This window comes from Molossus molossus, unplaced genomic scaffold (assembly GCF_014108415.1).
Source record: "Molossus molossus isolate mMolMol1 unplaced genomic scaffold, mMolMol1.p scaffold_m16_p_1, whole genome shotgun sequence".
Lineage (NCBI taxonomy): Eukaryota > Metazoa > Chordata > Mammalia > Chiroptera > Molossidae > Molossus > Molossus molossus.
In genome coordinates, this window is record NW_023425344.1 from 111458815 (window position 1) to 111478676 (window position 19862).

At 39.6% G+C, this 19862-nt stretch overlaps 1 protein-coding gene across 1 annotated transcript in view; it reads left to right on the forward strand.

Annotated features, from left to right (window-relative positions):
- CUBN (cubilin) overlaps window positions 1-19862 on the forward strand; it is a 292271-nt gene that overhangs the window by 207288 nt on the left and 65121 nt on the right. The window contains exons 49-56 of the mRNA XM_036275497.1: window positions 1040-1211; window positions 2273-2479; window positions 4490-4639; window positions 6442-6563; window positions 7105-7330; window positions 8708-8895; window positions 16700-16856; window positions 18409-18558. Of these exons, the coding sequence (XP_036131390.1) occupies window positions 1040-1211; window positions 2273-2479; window positions 4490-4639; window positions 6442-6563; window positions 7105-7330; window positions 8708-8895; window positions 16700-16856; window positions 18409-18558 (1372 nt within the window). The remainder of the gene's footprint in view (window positions 1-1039; window positions 1212-2272; window positions 2480-4489; window positions 4640-6441; window positions 6564-7104; window positions 7331-8707; window positions 8896-16699; window positions 16857-18408; window positions 18559-19862) is intronic.

The following is a 19862-nucleotide window of genomic DNA, read 5'->3' on the forward strand; positions in this document are numbered from 1 at the left end:
AGAGAGGAACAGAGAGAGAGAGAGAAACATCGACGTGAAAGGAACACATCAAGTGGCTGCCACCCGCACAACCGACCAGGGCCGGGGACAAACTGCAACCGAGGTACATGCCCTTAGCGGAAACCGAACCCGGTCTCTCAGGACCGCAGGCCGACACTCTAACCGCTGAGCCAAACCGGCCAGGGCAGCTTATCCCTTTTTGATGGAGTACATCCTCTTTCCCCATAGCTCTTAGTGTAACACTCTGACTCATTATTTCTAATTGTGAGCCATTCAAAACCTTGGAAAAAAGGAACGTCAAACAATCAGTCATTCAATTACTGTTTAGTTCCTTCTGGATTGTCCTTACGTCGTGAAAACCAAGCATGCTAAAACCTTCACTTGTTTTTGTACAGAAGCGAAATAATACTTTGCTAATTATTATAACTATGTGCATAACTAGAGTCATTGTTTAATATTTTGGAGTCAGCAATACTCTAGTCTACTTTTTAAAATTCAAATTAGTAAGAGAAGTGAAGCTTGAATGCATTAGTAATTAGGAAAGAACTATTGAGATTGAGATTGGCTTTTTAAATGACATTTCAAGACACTTAAAAATATGTGATTATGTACTTTACATCCTCAGAGTAAAATTTAAGCCTTCATTCTAAATATCAAAGGTCCCGATGCATTGTTAAGAGAAAATGCCCATCAGAGAACCCTGTGGACTAAGATGTAAACATGTTCCTGTATGTACTTTACATGTAGACCACGGTTTCCTGTCGTGAAGAATGCAGCAGTTTTTCACCTGTTGCCACGGGCAGGACAGCATTACCCCTGTGTTTTCATTTAATGAAATGACCCTGAGGCCACAGAATGTGTTCTGGGTAACATAGTGGTTTGTGGCACTGGGCTAGGAGCCCATGTTTTTAAGAAATTCATTTTAGCACATGGCTTCCTTAGAAGGAAGTGTGTCTGGGCTGAGAACAGAACAGAACCTCCTAGGAAATACTCAATAAAACGAGCCATGTTTCTAAAGGTTCAACTCTTTTCCTAACAGGTATTCAATGGCATTAGAAGTAACTCACCCCAGCTGGGGAAGCTGTGCAGCAGTGGGAATGTAAGTGATGAGATCCGATCTTCAGGAAATACAATGAAAGTCGTTTATTTCACTGACGGATCCAGGCCATATGGAGGCTTCGCCGCGTCCTACACATCCAGTGAAGACGCAGGTAACAGCGGGCGTTAGAAACACACACGCATTGCGGATGTCCCCGCGGCCACTGCCGGCAGCACGGCCGTCTGTGTCACGTCGGTGATTAACGTTACACCTCGGAGCTTCTACACGAGACAGACATGCGTAACCTGGAAAACCCATGTCGAATAAACAGAACAATACATTTTAAAATAAAAATTCCTTTGGTTCTGAAATGAAAACTGCCATTGTGAATTAAAACTTAAAAAAAAAAAATGCCATTAGAAGAGGTGCTGGCTCAATTCCATGCCATGTCGCCGTTCTAGTTGGTTTCCAGTTCTGCGGGCCTGGCATTCTTTCATGCTGAGAGCCCATCTACGCCTTAGGAGGTGATTCACCCCCAGAGAGTAACCATGTTAATTGACGACAGACTGTATTATGCTTCAGTCATCCATCCATAGTATACACATTTCCAGTGTAAATACTCTGACATAGAGTATTTAAAAATTAAGCAAGTGGTGGCCTTTCTTCTTTAAATATGCTCCTAATTTCTGGATTGATGTTATTATCTAAGACATTTTACATTTAGGAAAATTGGAACTGAATATTTTTTAAAAACCTTTACTTTATTGATATACGGAGTGTTTATTTCCTATTTGAAGGGGTAAATTTATTAGCACTATAATGTTATATGATCTGTTTGATCCAATTAAATTCTTGGATGAAGTGGAGAATTGCTAATTAGAAGCCATTGGGACCACTGTTGCATTTTAATACTCCTCTAATTAAATATTAACGGGCCCAAATTAGGAGACACTGATGCACAGCCAAACCCACCCACCTATTCTTCACCCACAGAGAAATAAAGAAGCTGCTTATTTTTGCACATATTTTGGTCTAAACCTATAGAAACTTCTTCCATTGTTTGCACGCATGAGCCAGCCCTTTACCCACAACCATGTCTTCACCTAGGGAAAAAAAATGAAAACAGTAAAAATGTTGCCGCTGTTATTTTAGTGATTGTTCCTATATTGTTTGTGTCTTCTGTTATGGCATAAATTTTACTGTTACTTTCTCCGTTGCCTTTTGTTTTTCTAGTGTGTGGCGGGTCCCTTACAAATTCCCCTGGCGGAAACTTTACTTCTCCTGGCTATAATGGAGTCAGTAATTACTCAAGAAACCTAAACTGTGAATGGACTGTTAGCAATCCAAATCAGGGAAATTCATCCATCTACATTCATTTTGAGGATTTTTACCTAGAGAGTCACCAAGACTGTCAATTTGATGTCCTAGAGTTTCGAGTGGGTGAGTTCGGTCTAGGATCATGTCCTCCCGTTTATCTACAGTATTCTTCTCATGCCTGGAGACCACCAACAATGGAAGGAGTCAGATGGCCGCGTTATACATACATAAGATTCAGAAGAATGTTGGTCAGATAAAGCCATAATTCTGTGTGCCCAGATGAGGAACACATGCCCTGTGAGCAGTGAGAGATGAATCAGTGTTTACAACCAGACAACATGTCTCAGCTGATGTGAGATCTGCCTGGGAGATTCTGGTTTGTCCTCGTGCTCTTAATGGTTCAGGTGGCCCCTTCAACTAATCGCGTATCAAGACTCCTTTCCTCAGAGACTGGGATGTAAAATGGTCAGTGTCAGTGGTTTACTGAGTCACAAAAGCAGCTGTGGAATTCTCCTTAGGCCTTCGAAGTCCAAGGAAGTTTTGAAATGCACCAGAGGGAGAAGCACATGGAAGCTATTTGAGAAATCATCCCAGAGCAGTCAAGTTTGTCTTTGATTTCATGATAGAAAAGGATTGAGGTGTATTTGGTAAATCATAATTCTCTTAAGAATGTTTAAATATCTTCATTCATGAAAGACGAATCCATTTTAGTTATTTTCTATAGTCAAGGAAGGCATAGATTATCCATGAAATCACCCCCATCAAAATATTGACACTTTTCCTGGTTAAAAAAAAATAACAAGTAGAGAAAGAAAATAACATTGTAGACCATCTATTTTGTCCAAGGTTCACCAAGTTCCATGTTATTGCAAAATTTAAAGAATAAGAGACTGAAAACAGCAAACACTGATGTAGTTTGACAATGGAAATGTTCTGGGGCAACTTTAAGAATTAATGATGGGTTTGAGAACATGGAGGACAGAATTTTCTAGAAGGAGAGTTAGATAAGGTCTATAATCATCGACCTATCTCAGCAGGAGAACCATCTGGGCCCTCTGAGATCCATAAATCTAGAGAAGGTTCATCAGAGAAATAAAAGTTGTAGTTTGAGAATGTTCTCCATGTGATTCTGGTAATCCCTCACCACCATCACCTGGCTCAAAACCACCGGCTCATAGAATCAAATAAAGCAGCTGTATGTCAGTTAAATGCAGTCTTCTCTCTATTCCCTCATTTTAGAGTCAGTTATAATATTATCTTCTGTTGACGTATAAGATCAGCGATGTTATTTGACTAGAAAGACAGAGAGCAGATCAATGTGAACCCTGCAGGTATGCTCTAAATGTTAATCAAATTACTGTGAAAAATAATCTTCATGAAGATATTCAGCCCTGGTCGGTTTGGCTCAGCGGTTAGAGTGTTGGGCCGCAGACCAGAGAGTCCTGGGTTTGCTTCCCGCTAAGAGCAGGTACCTCGGTTGCAGTTTGTCCCTGGCCCCGGTTGGGGTCGTGTGGGTGGCAGCCAGTTGATGTGTCTCTCTCACGTCAATGTTTCTCTCTCTCTCTCCCGCCCGCTCTATCTGAAGATAAATGCAAAAATGTCCTCAGGTGAGGATTAAAAAATAAATATATATTCAGCTCCAAATATGATACTTCTTGGCCTGAGTACTAATACCATTTATTTTAGTTAAATAAATACAGTGAAAAAAATAATTAAAATATTATCACTTTTATCTTGATAATAGATTTTGTCACTGTTGGTATTATATTTCTTTCTTCCTAAAAATGAATCACAACCAAAAGCTTTTTAATTGGTTGCATCTCTGTTTAAATATGCTAAAATAATTATGAAAACACAAATTAGGACAGAATGGCATCTACACTAGAGAAAGACTCATACCAAAAAGGCATTTTTATTTTTTATTTTTTTATTTTTACCCTGCTGGAGGGACTCTTTCTTTTACAGTTGACAAAGATGGAGAGGAAAATTTTTAAATGTCTGCTATTAAAGTAGAATTTAAACGTGTCAATGAATACCTTGAATTTTTTTTTATTATTGATTCCTCCTGAATTCACTGATTATATTTCTTAAAAGCTATATAAATAATGGCACTTGGTGTATTCTTTTGTTCAGGTAATGCTGATGGGCCTCTGATATGGAGATTTTGTGGACGTTTGTCATCTGCAATGCCATTGGTTATACCTTATCCACAGGTATGGATACACTTTGTCACCAATGAACGTGTAGAACATATTGGATTCCATGCAGAGTATTTCTTTACAGGTAAAATTTCTGATTAAGCTCTCAAACTCTGGCAATAAAATAGTTGATATAATTTTTATAATATTTTTATAAAGATATATATATTTTGTTCAATTTATTTCTAGGTTGCTACTGGTTTTGTTGCTAATGTAAATAAGACATTCTAAATTACATTTTCTGATTGGTTGTTGCTGATATCTAGGAATTTTAAATTTTTTACATTGATCTTTAGTCCAGAGATCTTGCTATTCTTTTATTTGTTTTAGTATTTTGTCTATAATTATCTTTGGTTTTTCTGTAAAAATAATCACATCTTCTGCAAATGATAGTGCTTTTTTTCAGTCCCAATATTTCATTTCTTTTTCTTGTATTATTTCACTAGCTAAGTCATCATCATAATTTTAAATGGAAGAGATGATGGCATCTTATTTTGACCTTAATGTCAATGCCTATGACATATCATTGTTAAATATATGGGTTGCTTTTGGGTTTTCAATAAACACTCCTTATCAGAATAAAGTAAATCCCTTAAATTCATATTGTACAAAAAGTTGTTTGCTTTTTTATTTTTTTACTGTGAATAAGCATAAGATTTTATCAAATAAATTTTCTGCATCTATTAAGATGATCCTGTTTTTCCTCCTTTAGTATGTTAATGTGATAAATCATATTGAAAGATTTTTCTACTGTTAAACCATTCTTTGATTGCCAGGATAAATCCTACTTGGTCATGATGTATGTTTTGAACATATTACTGGATATTACTTGCTAATGTTATGTGTTGGATTTGCATCTGTGACATTCATTTTGCACCTGAAAATTTTACCCAAGACAGGCAGGACTACTCCTTGCTGCTGCTTTGGGCCATTGAAGTTTTTCCAGTACCTTTACACTGTGATGGCAGTCCTGTTAGATCCCCAAATTATGTAAAATCTCAACTCCAATTCTTGGTTTTGTGGGGGTACAAACTCATATGTCCTTTTTCTGTCTGGTCATAAAATCCTTAGACCCCCCATCCCTGTGGCTCACATTTGGCTCTGTATCCTCTCAGACTAATACACTTCCAGGTTGAGATTACGTCTCAGAATCTGAGTACACTTATTGTTTGTCGATTTGGGAGATCTTCATTCTTTCGATTATGGTTGGCTATGAATCAAAATATATTTTGATTGGAGTTTTATCTAACATCTCTTGTGCTATAATAAAATGGTTGATTGGGAGAAGGAGTAAGATTGATTATTCAATCAAGCATCTTGTCAGATTATTTTTCTTCATTAGATTGAAAGAAAGGAGTCGGACTTTGGAAAGCGGTATTATTTGTACAAAACATCATACATGCTATGCTTTATAAATGTATCTATTTTTCAACTTGCTGTGCTAATGTATACTTTGATAGCTGACTCCAGACATATGTGCTTATTATCAAATGACAAAGTCTTTAGTTGTGGTAATAATCATATTCTTCCAGCTTATATTTATTTTCACTGGCCTAGTTCTTTTCAGGAAAAGCAAGTTTATTTACTTTGTCCCTAGTACATTTACTCTCAGTCATACACACATCTAATTATTCTCCATTTATGTTACAGATTATCTTCTTTTTGCTTTGTACTAAACTTGAGCCTGTTTTCACTATAGGATTCTGTGTATGGGATTCTGTGTATTTCTAATCTTGTAACCAGTTTAACTTGCTTTTATACAACTTTACATATTTATTCATTTATTATATTTTCAAATCATAAACTATGACAGGTTTGAGTACTACTTATGTTGGCTTTGCAGGGTTTTTTCCTCTCTTATTTAGAAGGTTGCAAATCTCATTTCAGACTGCGGTGGACTCCAGACAGGTGAGAGTGGAGTCATTGCGAGTCCCAACTATCCGGCCTCTTACGACAGCTTGACCCACTGTGCTTGGTTGTTGGAAGTCCCACAGGGACACACCATCACTGTGAGTTCTGATGACTGAGTAAATACTTCTCAGGCTACAGAGCTACAATATCATGTCCTGTGTGGGAACGGAGTTCTTTCAATAAGCAAATAATTAGGCTTTGATCTTGCTATCAGATAAATTTCTCCCTAAAATTCTCTCATTGGAGTATATACATTGCCATCTATAAGTTTACGATTAATGAATAATGAGATATCTTTTTCAAGTATTGGAGAAGCTATATGTAGAAGATAACTCCACATCCAGGAGAAGGATGTGTTCATGTTCTTGATGTGACTTCCCACCCCAGCCCAGGAGACTGACTTCCCCTAATGCCTTCAGTTTGGAGAGAAATGTTCCTTCTCACAATTTCCAAGAGAAACTTCAATGAGGAAGAGGAGAGGAGGGCAGGGGAAAATTAAATAAGAGACATAAATATGAACGTGTATAATTTAAAACAAAATAAAACAATTTGTGGGGACCTTATCTAACTCTAGGTAGATAAACTCGCAACTCGCTAATAAAATAATGAATGCCTCCTTATTTCTTTTCCTTCCCGCAGCTTACCTTTAGTGACTTTGATATTGAAGACCACTTCACCTGTGCTTGGGACTCTGTCACTGTCAGGAACGGTGGTTCTCCTGGATCACCCATAATAGGACAGTACTGTGGCAGTTCAAACCCCAGTCCAATCCAGTCTGGTTCTAACCAGCTGGTGGTGATTTTTAATTCGGATCATTCGGTGCAAAATGGTGGATTTTATGCTACGTGGAGCACACATACTTTAGGTAAAAGAAACATTTTTCTGTACCTATCATCTTTTTCCATGGAGATATTTAAAAATGTAATGACTAATTCAACAAGTATATATGCTATACCTACTCTCTGTGAGACTCAATTCTAAATGTGTCATCTCATGTAGCAACCCTGCAAGGAAGGCACAGTACCAATACGTATTTTTTTTTTCCCATTATGCACGGGCGAAACAGGATACTGGGGTTAATCATTTGCCTAGGTCACGTAGGCAGGATTTGAATAAAGGCAGCGGAGCCCAGACACTTTGATCTTAACACTTCACTATTCTGCCTCGGTAGCCATAGAATTACAAGTAATAGAAAAGATTTGTTGGAATTACATGTGATTTAACACACTCGGAGCCTGGAGGAGGACTGAGGAGTGGTGAGCTGATGGCAGGAGATTGGTCCTTGACTTCCACATTCTCCCTTCAGCAGTGGGGCGTCCTTGAAGAGCGCTGAGCAGCAAGATAACCGGGCAGATTTGTGACTTAAGAACGAATGCTCTGCCTGTAGCACGTGGCAAATAATCAACTTCCCAGAAAGTATAAGAACTTGCATTGGACACTTTGGTCGGGATTTCTTTAAAGCTTTGCAATGTCACGTACACAGAGCAGTTCTTTCCAGGAGAGTCAGTTATTGTGAAGATCTTTATGGAATGAGTCAAATTTCCCCTCATTAAACCACGGGATGCTGTTGAAGTCAGAGGGGAGTTTTAGATGAACCGCTGATTTTCCGAGAGTTTAAAAGCAAAAGATTCAGGGAATAATCTTTAACTTGACGTCATTTTGTCTTGAGTTCATACTTTTTTCTTTTGTCATGTCTTAAGTATGTATTTCAATAGTATCAAATAATTCTAGATTTTATGTAACTTATTTTCATCCATGAGTGTTTAAATTTGAATGACCCATGGTGCTTAAGGGAAGAACTTTGCCCTCCTCGAAATCATTTGCTCTAATCCTGTGTGTTAGAGTAAAATTACAAATGAGTATAGACTAGTATTCTCAGAATTTGGGATTGCTGGGCCGCAAATATTACAGTGTCATGGGAATAAAACATATTGCTATTGCTTGAAGACAGGACAGAAGTCCATCCCCTTTTTCACAAGGATTAGAGTTCTCAGTTAGGGTCATAGAGGTGTGAGAAAACAGTAACAGCTGGCGCTGTCAATGCACCTTACATTTACTGAGTGTTCGTGTTGTATACAGAGTGTTCTTGTTGTATACCTGCCCCAAAGGCCAGCGACTCATACATAGGGAAAGATGAACTGAAATCTCACATTTAGAAATGTTTTTTCTCTAGAAGTCTTGGATTATCAAAACTGTTCTTTTTTCTCGCAAATTAATGACTTTTCCCATGACACTTTTTAAGGTTGTGGTGGAATACTTCACTCAGATAACGGTACAATCAGATCCCCTCACTGGCCTCAGAATTTCCCCGAGAACAGCAGATGTTCCTGGACCGTCATTACTCATGAAAGTAATCACTTGGAGATCAGCTTTGACAACAACTTCCTAATCCCCAGTGGTGATGGACAATGTCAGAACAGCTTTGTCAAGGTTAGTGGGCTTGTTTATTTAAGTAAGCAGATCTGGTTTTGTGAACATAAACATTTGGAGTAGAAATGACTCATTGCCTCTCAAAGTAAGAAAAGGGCAATTTTACTGCTTGGATTTCTTGAGTTAAAAAGTGAGAAATCTCACCCTGGCCAGGTGGCTCATTTGGGTGGAGCATTGTCCTGTACACAAAAAGGTTTCAGGTTTGATCTAAGGTCAGGGTACGCACAGGAGGAAACTGATTGATGTTTCTCTCTGACATCAATATTTCCCCCCCCCCCTTCTTCTCTCTCTAAAGAGCAATAAAAACATTTCCTCAGGTGAGGATTTTTTTTTTAAGTGAGAAATCTCAACTATTAGGAGTTAAACTTTGAATCACAACACATATTGCTATGTGACTTTTTGTTTGCTAATACATAGGCAAAGGAACTTAGGGAGGTTGTTTTCTGGCCTTTTTAAATGCTCACAAGCATTACTGGTTCTTCCTTTCTGTAGAAACTAAAGAGAGAATGCTAGATTTTGGAGTTTTTTTTTTGTTTTTCTTTCCTTATTCTCTCTCTCTCTTCCTAATACCTCCTCTGGGACAAAATGAATGTAAGGCCTCCTTACAGGCAACATTTAAAGCATGCTAGAAAAATCACAGGAGGCTGGAGAAGTGGCTAGCCCAGCCTTCACCTTGACCTTAAGAGCCCCCCAGCTGAAAAGACCATGAGACAGACCCATGTACAGTGGTGCCAGCGAAGCAGCCAATAAGGCTCCTACAAATACTGCTCCTGTGGCGTTGACCTCACTTTTCACTGACTTGTGACCATGATGAATGTATTACGCACGCTCCATCTGTGATCTTTGCATCGCACGTCTATCTGCAACAGGCTATGCCTTTGAGTGGAGAGAACAGCAGCCTCAGGCGCACATTAGCCTGGACTTGATTCATATCTCATACGTTTAGCGCCTGCATGTTCCTCTGTGAGCTAATTAGACATTTGAACTTTAAATTACTCAACCATAAAAATAAAGAGAACAAGTCTCACTTTGTAGGATTGTTTTAAGCATTAGAGGTAATATGATATAATACCATAGTGTTCAGTACTTGGAATATAACACCCCCTAATGAATAAAAGTGACTTTTATTGTTAATGTTATTATTATTACATCATCTCTCAAATTATGTTTTATATCGAATTGATCTGTGCTTACTGTTTAAATAAAAATCCCATACTTATATAAAATATGTACAGAATAAAACACATTTAATATACACCTTTCCCGGTTGCTTTTTTCATGAAACAAATGAACTCTCTCTCTCTCCCTCTCTCTCTCATGGACTGAGTCAACATCTAATGTACAGATGTGAGACTTGAAAGTTCTTTAATTAAGCCCGGCTGGTGTGGCTCAGTGGTTGAGCATTGACCCAGGCACCAAGAGGTCACTGGTTCAATTCTTGATCGGGGCACGTGCCCAGGTTGTGGGCCTGATCCCCAGTGGGGGCCTGCAGGAGGTGGCCAATCGATGTTCTCTCTCATTGATGTTTCTCTCTCACCCCTCCTCTCTCTCTAATATCAATAAAGAAAAAATTTTTTAAAAGGAAAAAAAAGTTCTTTTTTTTTTTTATCCTCACCCAAGGACATTTTTTCCATTTTTTGTTCAGATAGAGTGGGAGGGGGAGAGAGGAAGAGGGAGAGAGAGAGAAACATCGATGTGAAAGGGACACATCAAGTGGCTGCCACCCACATGACCAACCAGGGCCGGGGACAAACTGCAACTGAGTCATGTGACCTTAGCAGGAACCGAACCCGGGTCTCTCTGGACTGCAGGCCGATGCTCTAAATGCTGAGCCAAACTGGCCAGGGCAAAAAGAAAGTTATTTAGTGATAAAAATGGACCTGAAAAGTTACTTAGGCTCATTTTTCCTCTGGGTGGAATGGGAGTCCCTTTGGCAGTAGGCCAGGCCAACTCCACTAGCAGGTGGGTCAGGTCAGAGCCCTGCCCAAACTAAGTGTGTGGGGGAGCACTTTTGTTTCCTGCTGACCCAAGACTCCTCTTTCTGACAAGAGATACAAAAGTATGTGGGCAGAGCCAGCAAGGAGAACCCACCTACAGCCAGCAAACTTAAACCTCACACCCTATACAGAAAAATGAACTCAAAATAGCTCAGCCAGTGTGGCTCAGTGGTTGAGCATCAACCCATGGACCAGGAGGTCACTGGTTCCATTCCCGGTCAGGGCACATGCCCATGTTGTGGGCCAGATCCCCAGTAGGGACATGCAGGAGGCGGCCAGTTGATGTTCTCTCTCATCCATGTTTCTGTCTCTCTCTCCCTCTCCCTTTCTCTCTCTAAAAACGTCAATAAAGAAAAAAAAAAAAAAAAACACTTAAAAAAATGAACTCAAAATAGACCATAGCCTGAAATGTAAAATGTAGAGCTGCAAACATTCATGGGGTGGGGTGGGGGAGAGGATAGCAGAAGATCTGTAGGACCTAGAGATAGGTGAAAAGTTCTTATACTAAATGTGAAATGATTGATCCATAACAAGAAAAATTAATACATTTTATCTCATCAACATTAAAAATGTTTGTGAGGAGGATGAAAAGGTAGGCTACAGACTGGGAAGAGCGACTCTAGTTAAAATATGCACAGATCTCTCAAACCCAACAGAAAAATTATAACATTTCAGTTAGAATATGGGCAAACAATATGATATACAAAGACAATATACAGATGGTAAAGAAACATACAGAAAGATGTTCAACATCCCTAGCTGCTAGGGAAAATGCAAATTAAAACCACGACCAGATATTGCTACATTTCTCTCCAAATGGCCAGAATTCAAAGCAGTGACAAACACCAAATCCCGGCAAAGGCGTGGAAAGCTGTATCACTTACCACTGCTAGTGGTGATGTCAAATGGTGTGGATACTCTGAAAAACAGTTCGGCAGTTTCTTATCCAACTAAATATACACTTACCATGAGATCCAGCGATTTCACTTCGGGCATTTATCCCACAGTGATGTAAACTGTGTTTACCCAAAAACCCGTATCTCAATGTTTATAGCAGCTTTAGTTGGAATAGCCCCAAACTGGAATTAGTGCAAATGTCCTTTAACAGTTGAATGGCTAAACCAACTCTAGTACATACAAACCATGGAATGCAACTCCTCAATAAAAACAAACTATTGACAGACTAACAATTTAGACAAATCATCAGGGAGTTTTGCCAAGTTAAAAAAAAAAAAGCCAATCTCAAAAGGTTATATAATCTATTGTTCCATTTATATAATGTTTTGGAAATGGCAACATTTTAGGAATGGAGGACAGACAGAGCTAGAGAGCCAGGGTGCAGAAATCAATCCTGTGGTTATAAAAGGGCAACTCTAGGGATCCCCACGGTATTGCAGCTGTTGGATGTGGTGGTATAGAATTTGTATAAAGCTGATTATCTACACACGAGTGTAAGTACAAGCAAAAGAAGAAAATTGAGTGAGATCTCTGGATTGTATCAATGTCAATATCGTTACAATATACTATAGTGGTACAGGACATCAGTGTTGGGGAAACTGGAGAATGTGCCCAAGGACTTCTCTATTTTATATCTCATAACCATATGTGAATCTGGAGTTCTCTCTCCAAATGTTTTTGTTTTTTTTTAATCCTCACTCTAGGGTATTTTTCCATTTATCTTCAAATAGAGTGGAAGGTAGGGAGAGAGAGAGAGAAAGGGAGGGAGAGAGAGAGAGAGAGAGAAACATCCATATGAGAGAAACACATTGACTGGCCGCCTCCTGCATGGCCCCAAACAGGGTTGGGGAAGAACTGCAACCGAGGTATGTGCCTTTGACTGGAATCAAACCTGTGACTCATTGGTCCGTGGGCCAACACTCTAACTGCTGAGCCAATCCAGCCAGGGCTGGAGTTATCTCAATAAACATTCTTTTTATAAACAAAGTTACTTGAATGGCAAAAGATCACTTGCAGTCAGGATGAGAAACCCTTAAGTGAGTTAAAGAGTTTTTGAACTGATGATGTTTCATAACATTTTGTAGATCCAGTATAGTTTGAGGAGTCCTGAGTCATTTAGCCAATGACAGGAGTTCTTGACTGAGAAGGCAGCAATGAATACTTAATAACTCTTTACCATTATCATTGCGATATTTGTGGTCTTGGGCCAGAAGGTAGAGCTATCAGATCCATAATGATTTCAGAAAGATATAAGCACGTGAGTATCCTTGAAGTTCTTTATTTAAAAACTTGAGATTTCTTATGAAAAGTTAGCTCCTATCTCCCTGACCAGTTTGGCTTAGCAGTTAGAGCATCGGCCCGCGACCAAAGAGTTGAGGGTTTGATTCTGGTCAAGGGCATGGGCCTTGGTTGCAGCCCTCCAGCCTTAGTCAGGGTTATGTGGAAGGCAGCCGATTGATGTCTCTCTCTCACATCGATGTTTCTCTCTCTCTCTCTCTCTCTCTCTCTCTCTTTCCCCCTCCCTCCCACTCTATCTGAAGATAAATGGGAAAATATCCTCGGTGAGGATTAGAAAAAAAATTTAGATCCTATCACTTTGCCTTTTAATAATGTTTATAAAAAGAGTATATGCAGATATTAGTAAATTATGTTTCTAATTTTACAAAATGTAGATAGAAAATTTCTGTATACTGTTTCCCTGAAAGATAAGGGGGAAAATAAGAAAAAATTAAAAGGGATATTAGGGAAAATGGTAGTATAAATTTCTTTCCTGAAAACATTTTTAAATTTTTTAATTACAGTTTGCATTTAATATTAAATTGTATTAGTTGTGTACAGAATAGTAGTTAGACAATCATATACTTTACAAAGTGTTCCCCTGTTATTTCCAATACTCACCTGGCACCATACACAGTTATTACAATATTACTGAGTATATTCCCTATGCTGTATTTTTCATCCCCATGACTACTTTGTAACTACCAATTTGTACTTCTTAATCACCTTTTTTACTCAGTCCCTCAGCCCCCCTCCCCCTTCTGGCAACCACCAGTCTGTTCTCTGTATCTATGTGTCTGTTTCGATTTTGTTTGTTCAGTTATTTTTTCTTTAGATTCCGCATATAAGTGAAATCACATGGTATTTGTCTTTCTCTGACTGACTTCACTTAGCATAATATCTTCTAGGTCCATCCATGCTGTTGCAATGGTGAGATTTCATTCTTTTTTATGGTTGAGTAATATTCCATTATATATGCGTACCACCAATTTTTAACTACTCATCTATTGATGGGCACTGGGTTTGCTTCCATAGCTTAGTTATTGTAATTAACACTGCAGTGAACATAGGTGTGCATATTCCTTCGAATTAGTGTTTAGGGTTTCTTCAGATATATACCCAGAAGTGGAATCACTTAGTCATAAGCCAGTTCCATTTTTAATCCTTTGAGGAAACTCCATACTGTCTTCCACAGTGGCTGCACCAGTCTGCATTCCCACCAGCAGTGCACAAGAGTTCCCTTTTCTCCACATCCTCGCTACCACTTGCTGTTTGTGGATTTATTGATGGTAGCCATTCTGACAGGTGTGAGGGGATATCTCAGTGTGGTTTTAATTTCATTTCTCTGATGATTAGTGGTGTTGAGCATCTTTTCATATGTCTGTTGACCATCTGTATGTCCTCTTTGGAGAAGGATCTATTCAGGTCCTCTGCCCATTTTTGAATTGGATTGTTTGGGTTTTTTTGGTGTTGAGTTATATCCTGACACATTTTGGATCTTCGGTATTTGACAGACTATCTGTGCTTTTGTTCTTAGTAGTAGCTCCAGTGCCAGGTGCCTCCCACATCTGACAAATGGAAATATAATTTGACTTTAATAAAACGACTTTAATGGATGCCAGTGTTTAAAAATCAATTGAAATGATATCACTTTAAAGAACTGAGAAATATTGAACTGGTGCTATGAATCAGTGCAGTTTCACACCTCTTTGTGGACTGATTTGCCAACAGAAATATATTTGAAGGCTTGATGTTTTATTGCTTTGTTGAGAAATATTTCTGAAAGTGGTATGTTCAAATGAGTAATTTTGCATAGTTTTATATAAAAAAAGTTGAATAGTCAAGGAAGACTGACCCACACCTATTACTCTCTTGCCTACTTGGGCTAGAAAATTATTAGTTGTGTGTGTGTGTGGGGGGGGGGGGTGTCTTGTCCTGTGCATCCCTGGCCCCTACCCACTACATGCCCCCCCCACCCCAACTGTGACAAAAATACAGTTGCTAAATACAGCCATTGCTAAATATTTCCTGGGGAGGGCAAAGTTGCTCCCAGTTGAGACTCACTCAGAGGATCTTCCCTGGTTAAACATGTTCAATAGTATTTTCCCTCAATAATGTATATTCAGTACCTGATATCACTATTTTTCTTGAGTGACTCAGCACTTTAGATACCCCTTTCTCTTGCCTGAACTATTGCAAAACCCTCCTGTCTGATCTCCCAGCATCCTCCCTTTTCCCTTTATTCTCCACATTGGGATGTTTTCCAAAAACCAAATGTGGTCAAGCCTTCAGCTCTCCGGAGGCTCCTTGTCCTTTTCAGGACAGGGGCCCAGATGCTGACAGGCCACAGGCCTGGATGGGCTCTGTGGCCTCTCCTCTCACCCTGCTCGGTTGCTCTCTGTCCTCTGAGCTAGACACACCTGTCCTGCCTGGGGTTTCTTCGGGTAGGCTCGCCGCTCCCCGCATCAGGTCCGCTGCTCCACTGCAGCCCCTTCCAAAGCTGGAACTCTGTATTTACATTTGTGATGCTATGATTAATGTCCTTCACTAGAATGGTGAGGATTGGCGTGATTTGGGACTTCAGTGCAACTATTTTTCAAATGCGTATGTCAGTTATATCTTTGAAAGTGGCCAAGCTAATTCAATGACAGACCAGTTCTACCTGGGAGCTGCTAACCCCGTCTTCAGTGAATAATAGTGCATAGTGACTGAATCACATCCTTCTTCAACATGAACCTTAAAATTCAACCTTGGCAGGAAGTCTGCTATGATTTATTCCAATGTATCCTAGTTACATATATACCTGGAATTCATGTCCACTTTCTTCATGCTCCTCAAAAATATTAATTTCCACAGACTTCTTCCTTGCTAATGTTCTCTATTAGTAACCAACAATTTCCCATCCACCCAGGACAAACAGCCCCACAGTAACACACATTACTACCTCTCTCTCTCTCTCTCTCTCTCTCTCTCTCTCTCTCTCTCTCTCTCTCTCTCTCTCCACCTAGCAAGCTCAGCTACCTAGATCAGGTCAACTAGGAGAAGCCAAGAGGAAACTGGATAGTGATTAAGTTTTTTCAAAACTTTTCAAAATTACTGTCTAGATGCCCTGGCCGGTTTGGCTCAGTGGTTAGTGTGTCAGCCTGCAGTCCAGAGAGACCCGGGTTCGGTTCCCGCTAAGGGCACGTACCTCGGTTGCAGATTGTCCCCGGCCCTGGTTGGTCGTGGGGGTGGCAACCACTTGATATGTCCCTTTCACGTCGATGCTTCTCTCTTTCTCCCTCCCACTCTATCTGAACAAAATATTAAAAAATGTCCTCGGGTGAAGATTAAAAAAAAAAATTACTGTCTAGCTACACAAAAATAAACATGATCTCCTTGGAAGAGTAAAAAAATGGGATATGTTATTAAAATGCAACTTAAAAATATTGTTCTAAAAAAATATTGCAGATTTTTGTGTTCTATTTAGTGCTACGTGTAGGTTGATATATCCCTCAGTACCATGACTCTCCAGCACAGGCATGCTCAGATTTGATGGGAAACCCTGAGTGTTATGTGTGTGGCTCTGCTAGGTGTGGGCAGGAACCGAGGCGGTGGACAAAGCCCTGTTGGCCACGAGCTGTGGGAACCTGGCTCCCGGTGCCATCATCACACCAAGAAATGCGTTCACAGCCGTGTTCCAGTCTCAGGAAGCCCCGGCTCAGGGCTTCTCTGCCTCCTTTGTAAGCCGTAAGTAACTCTCAAATCCTTACTGAGAGGTCCCTGAAGGGGTGTGGCTGCCACAGGCAGGCCTGGGGAAGAGTGTGTGTGTGTGTGTGTGTGTGTGTGTGGAGGGGAGTGGGGGGTAGCGCACCAGGGTTGGCTGGGACTAGGGGTCCACAGGGAAGAGTGTCACTTGGTCACCTAATCCTGAGAGTAGACCCTCCTTTCAAAATCAGTGGGAATGGAACTGAATTTAATGCTAGGTCAGCTGAGAAATGATGTCAAAAGCCTGAGTGCCGCTAGGACATCTAAAAATAACGCCCAAATCTGGAGTGGGCAGGAATTTGGCAGGAGCCCAGGAGGCCGATAATGAGTAGACCTCTGGGTACCTGGCACATGGTGCATTGCCTACCTGCCCTGAAATCACCTGGGCATTAAAACATGCTGCGTCTCGGGCCTCAGCTGACCCATCTGACTTCAGAATTTCCACGGGTGGGGACTGGCATGTTTTAGCTCTCACCCAGGTGGTTCTCACGGTCAGTAAACCTTGGGAACCACTTTCTTCAGAATATGTTTTCTTCCTTCTCTTATTACTACTCACAAATTAGGTTAGTGGCAAATGTAGCAGGTTTTAAGCCTGAGAACCAATGGTGTGTGCCTGTTGGCTGAACTGAATTGAGTAGCACTAGCTGCAAACCACCATTTAGGAAAATGTTTGAAGCAAAGAATTGAAGGAAATAATGCAGAGAAAGGATATTTCAGACACAAATAAAAGAATGGGGGTGGTGTAAAGGAAGTGATGAAAGACAACTGCAGACCTAACCTTAGGTCTTTACTTGGTTCCTGTATATGTGTATGTGTGTGTAACTGTGTATGTGTGTGTAACTGTGTATGTGTGTGTAACTGTGTATGTGTGTGTGACTGTGTGTGTGTGCTTTCATATCAGTTTCAAAGGACACTGATGTTTTCATGCATAATAGATCAGTGAGTGATGTGGATTAACTAGTTAGTGGTTATATGGAAACAAATGTCATTTTAATGGTAAAAAGATAATTCTATCTCTGACACCAGGGATTCATGCGAGAATTTGATAAGGGTTGGGATTAGTACATTCAACCATTTAAAAAAAAAAAAAAAAAAAGCAGGTGTTTTTGTGGTCAGATTACAATGGTAATGAAATAATATAGTACTCTAGTAATATAATAAGATATTTTAAAACTGTTAGCTGTACCAATCAGGTACAAATCACTTTTCATCAGTCTTATTTCTTTATCTACATAAATAATATTAAATCTTTGCTAAGTTATCCTTTCTTTATTATCTTAAGTGATTTGCAGTAGATTTATGGTAAAATTTCCAGTCCCAAACCCTACAGTATTTTCTTTAAAAAATATAGTGTTCTCATTTATTTATTTTAAAATGAGAATTCTGTTTTCTTAGTTATTGTTTCTTCCACGTGGAGTACCTCAGGGAATATGTCTCCACAGAATTTAGGAAATTGGAATCGTGTCCTTGCTGATGAAAAGATCCTGTACGTGAGAATATGTGTTCTGATAATGCCTGTTTTCTTTCTACCTAGGATGTGGAAGTCATTTTACTAAATCTTCGGGTTACATTATTTCTCCAAACTACCCAAAGCAATATGACAACAACATGAATTGCACTTATTTCATAGAGGCTGATCCTCTGTCTGTGGTTTTCCTGACTTTTGTGTCTTTCCATTTGGAAGGTAAGGTTATTCTTAGGTGAATTACAGTGGATTCATACTAAATGAATGAGGGATAAGTAGAGGCAGAGATAGTCTAAAATCACCATTTGAAGAAAATATTTAAAGTGTTACAGAGTATATTTGATGTAAACTTGATTGAAATACCATCCAATGCCCTGGCCGGTTTGGCTCAGCGGTGAGAGCATTGGCCTGTGGACCAGAGAGTCCCAGGTTTGGTTCCCACCAAGGGCACGTATGTACCTCTGTTGCAGTTTGTCCCTGGCCCTGGTTGATGTCGTGTGTGTGGCAACTAGTTGATGTGTCTCTCTCGCATTGATGTTTCTCTCTCTTTCTCTCCCTTCTACTCTATCTGAAGATAAATGCAAAAATGTCCTCAGGTGAGGATTAAAAAAAAGAAAAAAAGAAATTCCATCCAATGTTTTAAGAACACATGTACTGTATATTCCATCCAGAAGTGAGAAAGGAACACAGAGCTTTAAGAACACAAGGGTCACATAACTAGCTTAAGAAAAATAAGTCTTAAATGTATTGTATTTTAATAATAGTTTTTCATTCCTTTGGATTTATACTTTATACACATATATGTGTACATGCACACCCACAATCACATACACACTGTAAACTAACTAGAGAGAGAAACTATCTATCAAAGTAATAATAAACATCTGAACTTTACTTATATGAAGTATTATCCTGAGAAACCCTCTCATCTCCTTTCTCTTTTTTTATCTTCATCAATCCTATAGATTACCCACCAGAATGACCTCTCTGGGTTTATTACCGCTCTGGGTTTATTACCGCTCTGGGGCAGGGGCTGCTGGCTAAGCTTCTGGCTTGGGCTGGGCTGCGGCTGCAGCAGGCACACCGCGAGGTTTCATGGGTGCTGACACTGCAGAAGAAAGATCCCTTCAAGTACATGGGTGTTTCCGACCCCTCAGTAGTACTAATACTTTTTGCAAATTAATTTTTTATTTCTAAATTATAATTAATCTATAAATGTATCCAGCTACCTCTGCATAATCAAAACTTCTTTCCCTTTAAGGAGTCTACCATGTCATTGAAAAATGACATTTAGCCAAATGTTCTACAGTATACAGTATCTGGGAAATTTATGTTACTTTAAAATAAAAATGAGCCCTGGTTGATTTTGCTCAGTGGTTAGAGCATCGGCTCACAGACCACAAAGTTGCGGGTTCGATTCCCACCATAGGCACATACTTTGGTTTTCGTTCATCCCCAGTCCGGGTCGGGGTCGTGCAGGAGGCAACCAGTGGAAGTGTCTCTCTCACATCAATCTTTCTCTC